We start from the raw sequence: 16,860 nt of genomic DNA, 5'->3' as shown, positions 1-16,860 counted from the left end.
TATATGTAGTCAAGAAGAACTTCTTACAAACGTCTTGACTTCACAAGCACAGAATTTGTCCATATCTAAAACGAGGTAGGAATGTTAGCCCACCACAGCTCAAGATCACATCAGAAGCTAATCAGTATAGTGGTTGAATCTAAATGCTGTATTTTGGCCAACACCTGATGGCAAATGACAAATCTGAAAGGGTTGTTTGGGCATTTGTGATACATAACAAAAAGTCATCATGCTAGAAAACTTAAACTGGAAGGATTAACTAATTAGGGATAGTTTTCTGTTCTGTCCAGGGATATTTTTTTCTGCAAAAATTGCAAGCTGGCATATCCATTTATGCTTATTTCAGACAGTAACGACAGAACTTTTGCCCTAAAAAAAAAAAGTACCGGATGCTTTTTTATTTTAACTAAATTTGTGCAATCTGACTTTAAGAACAAATGTAGTAGTTTAACAGTAAATAGACAATTGACTTTGCAAATGTTAAATGCTTTCTTGTATTACAAAAGCATTATTTGTGTGGAATAACTGAAATCAAACAGTGCTACTTTCATTAGTGTATTCAGTGAGCTGTTTGCAGGAAATCTCAATGCGTTCTCATTGAACTGGGTCAGTGTATTGCTCTTCTCTAAAAACTCCCTCACAAAACTCTAATGTTTTTATTTCAAATATAGGGGTTTGGGTTACTATTTTTATTACTTTGTTTTCCTCATTCCTAATCAAACTTTAAATGTCCCTAGATTTTTCTCATCAAAATAATTGCTTAACTGATTTTTTTCCATAAATTGTAATTTTTTTGCTGCAATATAATGTAGTTAGAACATTGGTTGGAATACAGGTTGCTGAAGACTATGAATTTAGTGTGGTGTGTTTTAATGATGCCATGGCAACAGGGGTTGCCATGATACTGATGAACAAAAAGGCTGGGACTGGCTGTCGTGCTAATTTGGAAGTGTCAAGTACTACGTTTCTTGACAGAGGGATGGATAGGTAGCTTCTTATTCTGCATTGTGTAGAGGGTAGAAAGGTAAGGACTTTACCAGACCCTTCTGCAGCTTCCAGTCTTGCTAGAGGTTTTGCAGGAATAAATTCTTCTAGAAATTCTGAGTTTTTCAGTGATTTAAAATGTTTCCTTCCTTACATCTGCAGCACACAGCCAAATAAAGGAAAAAATATGATAGCCAAGAGTGTTGCTTTCTCATCACTCCTGAACTATGACCACCAATAAATATGTCTACCACCATTAAAAGAAAAAGGTTTGTTCATTTAATATCCGTACAATCAGTGAAAATCATGTATATCTCATATGTTTATTGCCTGAAAAAAAAGCTGCTTTGACAGTAGACCAGACAGCAGGGGCATAGATAACTTTGTTATGGTCAAACCACAATCAATGTAAAATGTGTTTTCTCTGTGTGTTTGATTAATTCTTGTGGTCTTTTGAATGTGGTAGTGAACTCTGTTAAATCAGACAAATATGCCAGGCTGTTAATCGTGTTAGAATGGGGCTGACAGAGAGAGAAGGGCCAAAAGAAAACGATGGTTCAATCTGGGACTGTTTGCCAAACTGCAGATATAGGAATTAGGTGACTTCCACACAGTTCATTGTTGTGTGATTGTTTTGCCTACTCTGTGATGCTCACTGGGAAGTCTCATAGTCTGGATCAGGTTCAGACCTGAGTGCTGACAGTGTCCTAGTATGCAATATGCAATGTAGATGAAGATGATAATAATGTGATTTTGGATTAAATCTGTTTTACTTTGTATCAGCTTCATTCCAATGCCCATTTTTTCCCCTGCCCTAGGTGGCATAACTAGTGATATCATGTAATCCTTCTATATAATGTAATAGAAACAGGATATAATTTACCTAAAGGTCAAAATGAGATTTTTAGTAAATAAAGAATGGTAATTTAGCCAGGATATTGGTCTTGCATATTGAAATGTTGGTTACTCAAACCTCTTTCTTCTGAATCCTTCCAAGACTGAAAGTGATGAGAAGCTGACTGTTTGCATTCTGTAATGCGAAGTTCTGGATCCAGATATTGGGGAAATTGCTTCTCAGTTTGTGTGCTTGTTCTCACCATAATCCTGCAAGACTCTTTTGTCTGGCCTGTTTGTCCTGAAAGAGGTTAGGATTTATGGAGATGATGTGAAATGGTGCTTAAAACTGGAATTCAGATTATTACATTTCAGTCAAAGGTGAAATAAAGTACACATACTTTAACTGATCCCAAGAGAACAGATTTACAAAGGGGGTTCTTAAAATGTGGTGTAGACCCACTGAGGGTGATGGCTACGATGGGCCTTTAGGGGTTCTCATCAGTTCCATTTGTTCTACTGGAAATGTCCAGAGTGAGTTCTCTGTAGATGCTGATCATAGTGAAGGCATAGTGTGTTTATGATGGTAGATAGAGAAAATATTAGTGCAAAAATCCAAATTACCTTGTTTATAGTAAGACTTTGACAAGTGAGGTGAGTTTATGTAGATTTCCCCCCAGTCTAAAGAGAATGGTCTGTGTATATAAACTTGTGGCTGTAGAAGAGTATGCATGACCCACTGTTCACACTGTGTAATATTCCTAAAAACTACTTGCATGACATAACTAATCACATCTTTCTCGTTGAAAAAAGCTCCTAATGGAAAGCTGGACCTTATTCCATGTTGTGAACTAGAATATCTGCTTTAACTGTCTCTCATGCATTCTGGCTCAAAGAATTTTGCAGGGATGTGTTACCTTTCAGTTTTATATAATCTGCTACCCTGTCTTTCATTAGTGAGACCAGCTTCTGTTCTATACAAACTTTTAGCCACAGCAAAACAATAGTTGTATGAGTGGTTTTCCTTTTTTTGGGACTGGTGGAAATTGGGTAGTAGAGACAGTCTGCTGCTGTTTAAAGGCCTTAATATTCTAGGTGGAGAAGCAGTGAGTAGAATTGTATGTATGTACATCTCATGTATGGGTCTGAAGAGCAGTGTAGTGGGGGAAAGACTGTTAGTCTGTATTTAAACTTATCCTGGCAAACATTTGTTGATATAAACAACTTCAGAAATGTTTGGGCCAATAATAAATCAGGTCAGACAAAAGAATGCCAGCCAACTGACACAGCAGAGCCTTTCCCAACTGCGTGTATTGTGACCAGCCCTGACTTGGCAGGAAGGGTGACTGTTGCTGACAAGCTTGATGAGCAAATTTGATTCCATTTTGCGTGAATAGAATCCATAGCTGTAAGGGCATTATTGCTTAGTAACTTACTAAACAAAGGCTTCCCTTTGGGAAATATGTAAAATTAGAAAATAGGTAGATTATGCTGTTCCATTAAAGATGCGTGAGCGGTTATAAAATGTGGTGACCAAAGCCATTGAGGAGTGGGATGCCAATGACAATAGTGTGCTACTGGGATGGCTTGGCAAACAGACTGTCCAGCTGCTTTGTACTGTCAGTCTTGTATATTAGACTTGTCAGCTTTGAATACATGCTTTTTCACCCTGTTCCTCTCTCGCCACTTCCCCTACAGAGTATGCTTTCATTTGGGAAGAGCTTGTTTTCAGCTCTTGTAAATGACAGTTCAACCCCTAGTGAAAGAAGATTTTCAGATAGGCTACTAAGCTCTATCCAAGCTTTTTTTATTTTTCCCTTTTCGGTTTTAAGAGCTAGTTTTCTCCTTTTGAGAGGTAGGGGGCTGACTCATTCCTCCAGGAGATTACAGGAAACTAGTCACCTGAGTGAACAGCTGAAGTCAAGTGCCCAGAGAGGCACTAAGTGTTGCAGGGTCACTGACAGTCATGGCTTTAGTCTTCTGTGGATTTTGCATTTCATGCTATTAAGCTTGAGAGAGATTTTAAGACAATATGGCATCCATTGGTGAAGAATTTCCTGCTGACTTCATGTGCATCAATGAATGTGTACAGCAATACAAGAGACAGAAGAAAAACTGAAAGTAAATGTTTTTATGAGTACTTCAGATTGCATTGCTGCAGGAACTCATTGGAGACACATTTCCTTGTGCATTTCTTTCACTGTATTTTCTCGATAGTTTTTTTGATCTCAGACATTTTCAGACTTCTTACTGTTAAGACTGTGTTTCTGTTGATCTGGCATATTTAGACTGTTTTGCTACCTGAGGTTTCTAAATTTGTCTTGAACAGGAAATCTCTGGTTTAGTGTCTGTTTGGTCTCAGTTATTGTGAATGCAGTGTAGTTGTGGTTCCTGATGACTTCTGCCCCCACCTCTCCCCAAGCACCACTTGTTGCAGACCTTTTGTCTTCTGCAGGCACAGGAACAATGTTTCAGATATTTTGTAAACAAATGATACAGTGATGGAATACAAAGAAATCTCAGTTGGGTGTAGCCAGACCTTTGCTTTTGAGAGTACAAATAAGTAATGTCCTGCTTGAGTGCATTATTTTAGTGATAGTGTTCTCCTGGATGGAATGATAAACATTAAATTCAACTCAGTGGTTGTTTTCCACTAGCATTTCCCTTTGAAGCTTGTTACTTCTGTTTCAGACTTGAAGAGGTTTGTGTCTGCTTCAAGATTTTCTTTCATTTTTCCGCTTCTCACTTATTTTGCCTTTCCCCCCAGTTCTATTGTTCTGATAAGATACATTATCAAATTTTAATAGTAAGAAACTGCATTTTGTGATCAATTTTTCTTTAATTAGTCTTTGGAGGGGCATCGTATTCTTCACCTAACACATAAGGAACCCTAAGAGACTTTTTTGGACTTATGTCAAGTCTGTAGTTGTGAGTCATGTTAAAGTCCCAAGAATAAATCCTGCTCTTTGATGTATGTCTGTATCACACACCTTCATGAGCACTCTCAAACTGACAATAATCTATAGATTGGTTGGGCTGCTTTATGGCCTTGTGTCCCCTCCTTTATTTGCTAGAGGTCCAGAAGTCTACCAGCCACATTGCCAAAAGGATCTGGCTATAGGGTCTGGGTGTTCTGGTCACATGATTAGGAGCTCCTTTCTCCAAACACAAGTGAGCATCTATGTCAGAAGGCAGAGACACCATCATCATCTTGACTAGGCAGGAGATGCAGTTCTGGTCAAATGGTGCCCTTGTGCTGACCATGGTGTTCATGCCCTTCATGTGAGGGCTGCTTGCACAAGAGACAGCTGATGGGGATAGTCTTCAAATGCCTTCATAAAAGCCCATCCATCCCAACCCTGCCAATAAAATTAATTAGTTCTGATAAAAGATGGTGGAACATTTGTCTGCCTCTGGAGGTCTGTCACAAGAGCTAAGATATGAACTCCAAGGACTACCTCCATAAGAATTTCAAAACTTAAGTCTACACACTAGATGTATTCCTTAATGAACTAATTTGAACTATCTCTAACAATTAATATCCTAATTCCTGAAGATAACCTATTACTATAATTTTAAGATATATTTTCTGTGTTGTCTGATCCACTTTGAGCTTGTGGGTATCAGTAAAACAACTTTGCTGTTTTTCATTTTCATCACTACCTTTGCCTGGAGATGCCTGGTACTCCCAACAGCGTTTATTCTTGCATTGATGGAGTACAAATGATGGATTAAAGCCTGAAGGGACCATTAAAATTACTTGTTTTCATTTTGATATAAAACTTTTCTGAGTGGTAGAAGGTGGCAGTGGCCATAGTGGCTTAGGCTAAAGCTGTGTCTAACCCGTTATCTGAGCTCTTATGATTGCGAAAACTGAATAGCTAGAGAAAAGTAAAAAATGAGAGGTTGGTTATATGCTCTGAACTGTTTCTGCTTCGTAGAATTCTTGAGCTGTTGCAAGTTACATTGCTTTAGTACAATGCTTGGTAGTTCAGTAGAATAAAGTGTGGAGTAGTTGAATGAAAAGTTGTGAAGGCAGGTTCAAAAGGAATTAAATTAATTCAGAGGCAGCGGTTCTGTTTTCTGTGTAGGAACAGCTGTGGTGCAGCAGTTGTGGATGCTGGGGAACTGGACTGCTGAAAGCAGCCAGTGTGGTCTAGGCTCTAAGCAGGGCACAGGCCAGAACTCACAGCCAGACCCACCAGGGCATGTATTGACTCATTAGTAACTCAGAGGGAAACTTAACTTGTCCAGCTCTCCTTATTTCCATGTCATCTCTTGTTTATGTGTTTTGCAAGAAATTCCACTGGTCTCTTACATGAAGAATGACCCTTTTCTGTTTTTAAGCTCCTGCTTGCTCCCTTTAATCATCTGAGGTGTATAACAAAGAACTGAAAGACATGAAGGAGCAATTGATTCTAGCTGATATTTTCATGCCTTTTTAAATTTTCTAATCTTCTTTCATATCCCCAATGAATAATTTCTATCCAAGGTTGCAGCTTCCACTATTGTTGCTTTCATGGAAACTGCTTCAAGCCTGGATTGCTTTCCCCATTAAGTTCCCAACTCTGAGCTACAGCATGCCTTTACATCAATGTGTGTTTGTCATAAACAGTCTCTGCTGCTAATGCACTGAATCATGGCCATGTTGAGTACCAGGCTTTTGAAATTTTTTTGCCATAGCTATGCTTGAGTCAGTAAAAAAATCATTTTATGTAGGTGTATATGAAGATAAAGTTACAACTGGTTGTTTTGGTTGGGTTTTTTTTAACAAGTTGCTTAGAACTTTCCTAATTTACTGCTGTGTGAGATAAATTTTCCTAGACTTTTGTGGGTCCTGTTACAGAAAAAGCTTCCTTGGCCCTTCCAAGAAAAGTGCCTGCAAATGGTAGATAGTTTTTTATCTTCATGTACCTTAGTCAAGGTTTTTTCCTTTGACAATGTATAAGCCAGTCTGAATTTAAAAAAAATAAACCTCCTGATATGTGCCATGTAGGGGAATAAAGCCTGAAGCACAGTGGTCCTTAGGAGACTTGCTGATACAAACATATAAAATTCTATAAAATTTGTGTGTAGCCCCCCCACCTGCACACCTGATAGCAGTGATATACTGTACTGATGTGTCATGCTGTACTAAGTGGATTCCTCAGAAAAATGTAGGTGCCTCTAGCCTAAATATAATGTCTTGTCACCAGAAAAAATGGCTCTGAGTTGAAACTATTCTCTGAGCAACACTGGATCAATTTGCACTGTACTATAATTGTCTGTATTGACCTGTTTGTTCTCGTGGCCACAGACAACACAGAATTGCCCTGCTCGGTGGGGAAGTGAGTCAGCTTGTATTAGATCCTCTTTTTCTTTTTCATAAGCTAGACTTTCCTGAATTTGAAAGCTTTTTACCGCAACTTGCAACGCAGCACTCTAGTGCATGAGAAACTTTAATTCCATGCACCAGCACCTCTTCTGTAACAGAGCAGATTGTGGTTTAACCTGTGCTGTGGATGCCACAAGAATTATTTTTTTAAATAACTAAGATGGGTTTGGATTTAGAGGCACATAGCAAGAGGCATGTGGTATAAAAAGCATCCCCATCTTGGAGTATGTGTTTGAGAATTTTTCTGATTTGGCCTGATTTAGGTGTTGTAAAGACAGACCTTTGTAGATATAGGCTTAATACTAAAGATACTTAAGATTTTGCTGATACTTTAATTACAAACTAGCCAACATTTGCTAGAAATTTTAATTTACAAGCATACATAAATGGTGTTGAATTTCTATCAGGTGAAGAATTACTTAATGAACAATCAGAATCTGCTTTTGTTGATACATTTTTTTCAGATATGTAACTACCAAAATGGTGGTTGATAAAATGACATGAGAAAAAGACTGGTTTAGCTCAGAAACCTTAAGGTATTGGTGTAGAATTCCCACCCCCCTTTTTTTTAAAAAGTATACTTGCTTGACTTTTTGTGGGAAATAAGTTTATAAAAATGATGTACAATATTGCAAGCTTACTATGGCTATTGTATCTCTATCTTTTTAACAATTTCTTTATTCTAGGTAGGTTCTAGCTTCAATATGGCCTAGAATTCCATGCAACTGAATGCCATCAAAGTGGTTTGTAATATGATTTGGTGTTAATTCGCTGTTTTAATGTAGTTTCTCCTTTACTTTTTTCAGAAAATCATGATGGCCTGCATCAAGTAGTACATGAACGCCTGGGAGAGTTGCTACGTGTTTTAAAAGCAGTGATAAATAAACATCAGACACTAAATTCAGTTGATATTCTTAGTGCTGCAGGAACAGTTATTGCAAAAGTAAAAGGTAAGGCATTACTACTTTTCATATTCATGGAAAACTGTAGTTAGTGACTTGATTGACTCTGGCTTGGAGTTATAGATAGAATTCTACATATACCAGGGTTTTTATAAGAGTAATACTTTAATACTTGTTTAAAAAAATGCCTTCCCTAAGTGAAGAGTAATGTTAAGTAGCTTGTTCTCTTATTGATGTGATAAAATTCTGCTTATAGGAAGCTAAGTGCAAGCCCACATTGAATTTTAAATGCACAAGCCTTTGATTTTAAGCTTTTCTTTACCTGAGTATCACAGAATAATATCAGAGTAATAAACCTGGCATTTTTCCACTTTGAGATTTGCTAAGAATCTTGATGTAATTCTGTGAATCTGTAGGTGAAGAAATCTCTGAGCAATCCAAATCTGAATAGTTGAACAGTTATAAATTCCAAAGTGGATCATAGCCATGTGTCAATAAACGTGTCAATAGCAACAGGAAAAAGTGTTGCAGATGTGTTAATACTTTCAATTGTTGATTTTTGCTACTGCATTTCTCAGCATGTCAGATGAATGCAAATAATGAAGCACTCAGTTGCTCCAGCCCCAGAAACCTGTTTCTTCTCTGTTTAGCCTTTGACTGCAGCTCTTCCTTCTCTGGAGTGTGGTATATTACTGTGCAACCAGCTTTGAGTAGGGTTAAATCTCTACCTCTTGCCTGTGTTAAATGATGTAGGATATCTTCCTTCAGAGACACATAGTTTAGCTTTTCTTCTTCATCTAGGCCTTCCCTCGTTTCCTATTTATCTTAGTATGTCTGAAATGTACTGTTGATTCAGTTAAGTGGGAATATCAGTTAAAATGCAAATATGTTTAGCTTTCTGATTCCTGTATATTGGATTCTTCCAAGCTTCTTATGGATTCTTCCTATTGATATATAGTTGGGCCTGTGTGAACCTTTCGAAGTTAAACAAGGCCAGGTGTAAAGTCCTGCTCCTGGGTCAGGGCAGAGAATGGATTGAGAACTTGGGGATATGGGTTGATGAGAAGTTCAACATGACCCAACATGTTCTTGCAGCCCAGAAAGCCAGCCCTGTCCTGGGCTGCATCCAAAGCAGTGTGGGCAGCAGTGTGCTTCTCCCCCTTTACTCCCCTGTTGAGACCCCCCCCACCTGTATGCAGCTCCAGAGCTCCCAGTGTAAGAAGGATGTGGACCTGTTGGAGCAAGTTTAGAGGATGGTCACAAAGATGATCAGAGGGCTCTCCTGTGAAGACAGGTTGAAAGCTGGGGCTGTTCAGCCTGGAAAAGAGAAGACTGGGGAGACCTTAGAGGCCCTTCTAATACCTGAAGGGGGCTACAAGAGAGCTGGAGAGGGACTTTTGACAAAGGTGTATAGTGATAGGACAAGAGGGCAAGTTTAGCTTAGATACACAGAAGAAATTCTTTAATGTGAGGGTGGTGAGGCACTGTAACAGTTTCCCAGAGAAGCTGTGGATGCCTCATTGCTGGTAGTGTTCAAGGTCGGGTTGGATGGGGCTTTGCACAACCTGCTCTAGGGGAAGCTGTCCCTGCCAAGGCAGGGCAGTGGAATTACATGAGCTTTAAGATCCCTTCCAACCCAAACCATTCTATGATGCTTTGGCTAAAGTAAATACAAACTCACTCTCAGGCAAATAGTCTTTCCTGTGATCCAGACTGTGTGACCTGGCTGCACAAATGCAAGGAAGGGGAACTGCAGATCACATTAAGGATGGTTTCAGTCAGTTCTGAAAGCCTCAATATTTGTAGCCATTGTTACAAACAAGTACTTTGAAATGAAGATTTTGGTAATGCCTGTCAGTGTTTGTTCAGACACACACTGTATTTGTCACACCTCTGGAGATGGAAATGGGGAGATTAAGACTTCAGGACTCTTTCTGACTGGTGCTTCAGTCCTCCTCCTCCTCTGTGAACAGTGAGGCCTTTGCTGTATGAAAACAGACTACCTCCCCCCTACATAATCTGTGGTGAATGTGAAGGCAGTTTGCCTTTAGCACCTGTTTGGTTTTTACAGCTGTTCTTTTTCTGAGGATCATACTGCTCCAAGTTTATATTCAAACTGAAGTGTGCGACAGCTGGTACTGAGAAAGCGGAAATAAAAATACAGCACATTGTGGTGATTGTGAGCATACAGACCTCAGATTTGCTTACTTTGACTTGTGTGTAACATGTGCATTCACAGGTTCTCAGTTGTGGTTAATTCACCAGAGGTAATCAGTCCTCAAATAAACAGGAAGCTACAAGAATGTGAGGAGCTGGTAGAATATATCCAGTATCCTTTTTCCTCTGCTTCCCTGTCTTTGTTAATGTGACATTATGAAAAGTTCATGTGACTCATCTGTTTCTTGTCATTGGATGACAGAACTATAAAAAGATATGGACGCACTGTGTAGTTGGATTTATGACTAAGAAGAAAATTAACCTGCCATGGAAAAATTCTGATGTTTGTTTAGGAGACGATGAAATAGAAACAAAATGGGATTTGCACGTGATTCCACCTCCTGGTTTTTGAGTCTTTGCTTAATGTCAGAGTTTCAAATCCAGTTTTGCTTTGGAACTTCATATGGGGATATAGTACTATTACAACAAACAAATGCCTTTTGCTCTTCATTAAATCAGTTACAATAACTTTGGAACCTTAGTGACTTGTGAAATCTTATTGTCTTTGAATTGTTCTCATAACTGTGACAAGTTGAGCCATGCTTTACCCCTAAACTACCCCCTTTAGATTACTGCAAGTGGGAATATTTCGAAGGCTAACAAAAATTAGAGTGCTTGTGACCCTCATTCAAGCTTCTCAGCCATTTTTCAGGACCTTCAATGGGAATGATACAAATGTGCCCCTAGTTCTGCTTTGAATGTACAATGCTTTTGCTTTTAGAGAAATTGAAGGGAAAACTAGCTGTAACATGTTATCTGAATCTTGCTACAGAGAATCATGCTCGGCAGCACAGACTTGTCAGACTTATTTTGGACTGAGGTTGAGGGAAAATGGCGCTGAGAAGAGTGGACATGACACATTTGATTTCTCTGGTTATATTTTGGACACAGCATGCCTCACTGGGCCTCTTTGGACTCTATTACTTATACATGCTTACTTGAGTGCTTCTTGAAAAATGTGTTTTAAGTGACACCTCACTTGACCTGGGAAGAATTGAGACTTACTGAAGCATCTTGCTTGGAACCTGTTTAGACTCCTGTTTCTGTAAGTCACTTCCTCTTCTGGCACAGCATTATATCCATAATTGTAATTTTTCCACTCAGTGTCTTTAAATAGTTGATGGCCCCAGAATATGTGGTTCTCCTGATCCCATGCTGAATTCAAGTTTGTACTCTTCTTTTGCTCTTAATTGCACCCTTTGGCTTAATCACTAGAATGAGCACTGATTCCTGGTAAATCTTGAAAATTACACTTGTCTTGTCTTCCTATTTAGGCATAGTCTTTTTGGTAGTAGTTCTGCATCAAAAAGAAATGCCTCAAACAAGATGAAGTAATTTCAGTTTTGTTGGTGTATCTGTGCTGTACATTAAGAGCAAATTTTGTTATGGCAAGAGTAAGAAAAAGTTCCTTGGAATTGTCTTGTTGGCATCCAGCTCAAGTGGAAGAGGCTGCCAAACCTGGTAATAATCATATGGCTGGTCAAATCATATGGCACTAAGAACTAAAAGTAGGTAGTGGAGCTTGGCCAGCCTGTTGATCCTCTCTGCAATACAAGAATATTCTTCTGCCTCTTTCCAGTCTCCATATTATTGCTCTTTACTTAATGTTCCTCTCCCCATTTATTTTACATGTTTTTGAAGAAGAGAGGTAATAACAAGAAGTATTACAAGTCTTTGTTTTCAGAGAGGGAGTGGTCTTTTGGTCTTTGTTGGGTTTTTTGTTTGCTTGGGTGGTTGTTTTGTTTTTGAAAGAGTTCTGAAAGGGTTTTGAAAGCATTGTTGTGAGTTTAAAGATAAATTGATTGCAAAGGTACTCAGTTCCAAGAAGTCAGCTGGTTGCTTACTTCTTATACGTCAGCTAGAAAAGTGTGGATTGAGGATGTATTCCTGTCTAAAAAGATACATGATGATGTTACAATATATATCTATCATGTATGAGAAAACTGACCTGCAAGGGGCAAATTCTGCAAGCTTGTCCAGGCTCTGCAGACAGCTGGCAGGGCAGCTCTGCTGCTGTCAGTACTGCAAGTGTGTGTGGACAGCAGGGTTGGGGTGAACTTGAGCAGACTCCTGCATGGCTATGTGTGTGAGTTCACTGGGAGCTATCCGTCACCTTTTAAAGGCTCTGCTTGCTGTTCAGTCTTGACAGCTGTCAGTGTTTTCATCGTTTTAGAAGCATTGCTGAAATGTCCTCAGGCAATGCTTCAGCTTCTGGGATTCTCACTTCCAAAACATTCATGGCTGTTTTGGGTTCCCCAGCCTGGTCTGTGCTCGATTCAAAAAAGTTTTGATGGCATGACCCAAGAGCTGAAACTGCAGCGTACTGCAGCATTTTGATGAGATTGCCAAACTCACCTCAGTTTGAAGACACCTTTGGAAGTAGAGATCCACTGCAATCTAGACTTGCATTTCTGGTACTGGATTAGGATTTTAATATATCACTGTCATATGGTTTCTGGAAGTTTATTATGTGTCATCTGAAATCTTGCTTAGAAGAGTTGTGTAGTTGTATACTTGCTTTGAAATCTGTAGAACTATAGATAGCTGTCATTTCCAGACATGGCAAGATTACTCTAGTTCATTGTTGTCAGTAGCTATTGTGTGCAGTCAGGATGTCCTGGGGAAAGAGAGTGCGTGGTTTAAAGTTGACGTTAAGTACATCAGCATTCCAGTGGTGGTAAGCAAGAAAAAAGCTGGTGGTATTCTACTGAATTACTAAGAGATTAAACCAACCTGTTTCGGGAGAAGTAAAAAGAAGTAAATCTGAAAAAATTGAGATTTGTTATTCCTTTTGTGATGGATCCTGAAAAGAAAGGATTTCTTTGGCATATAAAGTGTAAAGCTTAACAAAACTCTTCCTGGAACAGGAAGGCAGAGTGAAACAGACGACATTTCTTTAGGGAAAGACTCTCTATACTAATGTTTCACTTGTTAACTAAGTGAAAGAAGTGCTCTCTCTGCAAAGACACTGCGGCTAATGGATATACAAATTTTTCTGTGGTAAGTGCTTTGAGTGCATAGACAATTTTTGCTAATTCTTTCTAATTTTGAAGCAGTTTGTGTTTCACGCCAGCTCTGAAATTATTTTTCCAGTCATTAGGGGCTGGTAGTCAATAGGTCTCATTGTGACTGTTGTTGCTTACTAATTTGGAATGCAAAGTTTAGGCTTATACACAGCATTATCTCTGGAAAGTTGAGATTTTCAACTAACCTGAATTAAAAAAAAAAAAAAGCCACTACTATTTACAAAGTTGTTTTAAAAAAAAAGAAAGCTGTGAAGCTTTATCAAATCTCATTTCAAACAAAGGTGTCAGAGGCATTTTTTTGTGTAATTACAAAGTGTAGCTGAATGAAGAGGTAGGAGAAGCTCTAATTTAGTAGTGAACTGTGTCAACAGAGATTGGTAATGTTATTGTAATATGCGATAATTGGTTTTTTGCTGTAGGCTTATTACAACTTTATTTCGTATCTGCAAGTAATTGTAAAAATAGTCCATGAGAAGAATATGTATTTTCTGTAACGGCTTTGTATAGAAAAAATTGTTATAGAAATGTTGATCAAGTCTGTTGACTTGCTGTGTAAAAAGGAATGATTTTAACTGTGTTACTTTACTGGTTAAAAACTTTTCCTTTCACAAAGGAAGTCTAATGGGGGAGCAGATTACTCTACTTTCTTTGTTTGTTACCCATTAGTATTTAGGCACCTGGCAGGAAGTTTGAATACTTTTCAAGATTAAAGCCTGTTAATTTGCTGAGAAAATTTGTATAGAATGGGCTACATTTTAACATTTTTTTATTTTTGCTACTTGTACAAGTCATTGTATTCTATTTGTACTTGAAATGTAAGGAAGACAAATTAACCATGTTAGATTTTGCAAAAAGTGATATGGGTTGGGTACCTGTACATGTGTCATTGCAGTATCTTGGAAATAGGTGTGTGACTTATACATCTAGAGAGTTAAGAATATTGCATTGCTTAAAAAAACTAAACTTAAAAATAAACTAAAGAAAAGTAAACTTTAAAAAAATAAATACTAATGTGAAGTTGTCATTTCTCACAATGTGACTCTGGGAGAAACTTCCCTCCAGAGGATACAGCTTCAGCTGAAAGGAATGTATTCAGCTTTTCTACAAAAAATTTCTCGGTCACCACTGATTAAAGAGTTAAGCTGAAAACAGACAAAAATGGTCGTGCTTTTTGTCTTGTCTTTTCTCCCTCCCTCTTCTTGTTTAGTGGTTGTTAATAGAAACTCTGGATGAATCATTCTTTTTGTCTTATTTCAGTTTGTCCTGGAAGTGTGCTTAAGGCTGTGTTGAGTGGTTAAGTACTTGATCACCACTTTAAACCATCTAGTTTGTCCAGCAACACTCCTCTTCCTATTTAGGACCACCAGTAGTTATGCTGAGTTTCTTCCCCACTTTTAACAGGAAAAACTGTGGGGCTTTTGCCAGACTATGGAGCTAATAACTTTGCAATTTTGCAGTGGACACCACTGTTTGATAGCTTTCTGCTTGCCTGTACTCAAGCCAGAAATGCTGTGTTCTGGATTGCATTCAGTTGAGCGGGCACCCCTACAAACTACCACTCTGGTTTGGAATTCTGATATTTCTACTGAGGAAAGAAACAGCTTTTCCAAAATCTGACTACATTTGTGAGCTGCTTTGTGGTGGTACTGCTGCTGTGTGATTTGACTCTAGTTGCTAAATTACTGGTTTTGTTGTCCATGTATTACCAACATTTCTACACAAAGCTGCTCCTTAAGTTGGAAGATACAGGAAGTGCAAGAGTAATCTGATTTCATTGTGGGAAGCATCTGGATTGTGTTAATTTTTTTCCTTTAGTGTTTACTTTCTTACTAATTTTCCTTAAAACTATGTTTTTTCAATTATTCAGAAAAGCATAATGTTGCATGTTCTGTAGGAGACTGTCTATAAAATTTGTTTCTAGGCCTGTTAAACTTGCTTAATTGACCCCACCTCTCACGCTTTGGTGTTTTTTTGTTTCGTTTTTGTTTTTTTGGTTGTTGTTGTTGTAAGCGGTGAACTTCAAAGAAGTTAATGAAGAAAACAAGAGAGAACTCTTCAGTGAAATATTTTCTTCCATTGAAACATTGGCATTCACCTTTGGAAACATGTAAGTTGGAATCCAGAAGGAGTTTTTAAAGAACTCAGTGGAGCTGAATTAAATTAAGACACATCAATAGTAAAGGCTTCAGTTTTCTTTTGGACAACTATTTTCTGATAAAGTAATTTAAATTAGCTATATCTAGAGCATCATCTACATCTACTGTTTTGGGGTTTTGTCAGTTTGGGTTTTTTTTCTTAATAAGGAGATCTAGGATGGTGTAGAAATTGCAGAGATGACTACAAAAAATGGTTTGCAGAAATTTTAAAGGACTTAGTAACACTATCTGAATTTTTCAGTTCAGTGATACAAAATTGCTTGGTCAGGTAAAGTAATGAAGTAACACAATTCTTTGTTTTTCTGGCAGTGTTTCAGACTTCCTTATGGGAGATGTAGACAATGGCTCCTCACTGGGACTTCCTGTATCTCGGAGAAGTCGGGTAGGCTAAACACGTTCTCATGCAGTGTAAAATGATATCTGTTAAAGGAGACTTCAGTTTCACTGAAACTCTCTGCATCATGGAGCTGGGACCCTTGAGTTGTCTGAGTTTTAAAACAAGATTCAACCTAGGAAAAATGTGGATTCAAGGTTTCAACTACCTAAATGCATTTTCAATTCTAAATGATAACAATGACTTGACAGGGCTACCTGCTGTCATTGCTTTTGAGATTTTTAAATTGGTTAAGTGAAAATTAATAGGGAAAAATAAGATACTTGAATGATTGCTCACTGAAATAGTTGGACTATGTTATCTGTTAAACCTGGAAACCAAAGGGTTAATGACTTCATTTTGGCTTTTAAAGACTCATAGTCAGGACAAAATGATCTTTTCTTGTTTCCAAACCCACTTTGTTCTGTAACTGTTTCAGCAACAATTCACTAGAAGAGCTGTCAGCTTATAGGTAGTCAAAGAAAAACGCTAACATTTTGAACATGCCTTTAAACACTGAAGGTATGACTGAAAAATGCTTAGTACCAAATTCTGTTCTGAATTTTCGTGTATTGAGAAGCAGACTTTCAGGTAAATCAAGTAAAATTAAGAGTTACGTACAAGGAAGATCCGATTGATAATTAGTGTGTATCACAAGCGAAGTTGTTACAAGGTTAAAAATGTTAGATTGTGCATTCTTTTTAAAGGCTTCATTGAAACATGCTTAAAACATGCATTTCTTGACACATGCTTTTATGTGCATCAAGCCGTGCAGCTATAGCTGAGTAGTCTTTTCAGACTTTGGTTATGTTGATGATGCATCTTTCTCCCATGTGTGTTACCACACAAATGCTACTTCTGTGTAGAATTTGCTAGAAAACTGCTACAAAACTTGTCTTCGTAAACAATATGGAGAAAAAGTGGGCTGCTCAGAAAACTTCTGGTTTTCTGAGTTCTGGTTGTCTGGTTCCAGCAAAGTTCAAATTAGGTCACT

The 16,860-nt window shown here is 38.1% G+C and overlaps 1 protein-coding gene across 7 annotated transcripts in view; it reads left to right on the top strand.

Moving 5' to 3' along the window:
• Window positions 1–16,860, top strand: part of ARHGAP29 (Rho GTPase activating protein 29) — a 46,865-nt gene that overhangs the window by 12,583 nt on the left and 17,422 nt on the right. For 6 of the 7 annotated variants that reach the window (XM_066325233.1, XM_066325231.1, XM_066325232.1 and 3 more), the window contains exons 2-4: window positions 7,999–8,142; window positions 15,348–15,444; window positions 15,803–15,875. In XM_066325233.1, coding sequence (XP_066181330.1) covers window positions 7,999–8,142; window positions 15,348–15,444; window positions 15,803–15,875 — 314 coding nt within the window. Of the gene's footprint in view, window positions 1–7,998; window positions 8,143–12,691; window positions 13,312–15,347; window positions 15,445–15,802; window positions 15,876–16,860 lie in introns of those variants that run through there. The other variant, XM_066325236.1, reaches the window with a different exon arrangement.

This window comes from Sylvia atricapilla, chromosome 9, assembly GCF_009819655.1.
Source record: "Sylvia atricapilla isolate bSylAtr1 chromosome 9, bSylAtr1.pri, whole genome shotgun sequence".
Classification (NCBI taxonomy): domain Eukaryota; kingdom Metazoa; phylum Chordata; class Aves; order Passeriformes; family Sylviidae; genus Sylvia; species Sylvia atricapilla.
The sequence above is the reverse complement of the archived record's forward strand: the minus strand, read 5'-3'. Positions and strand labels throughout refer to the sequence as shown.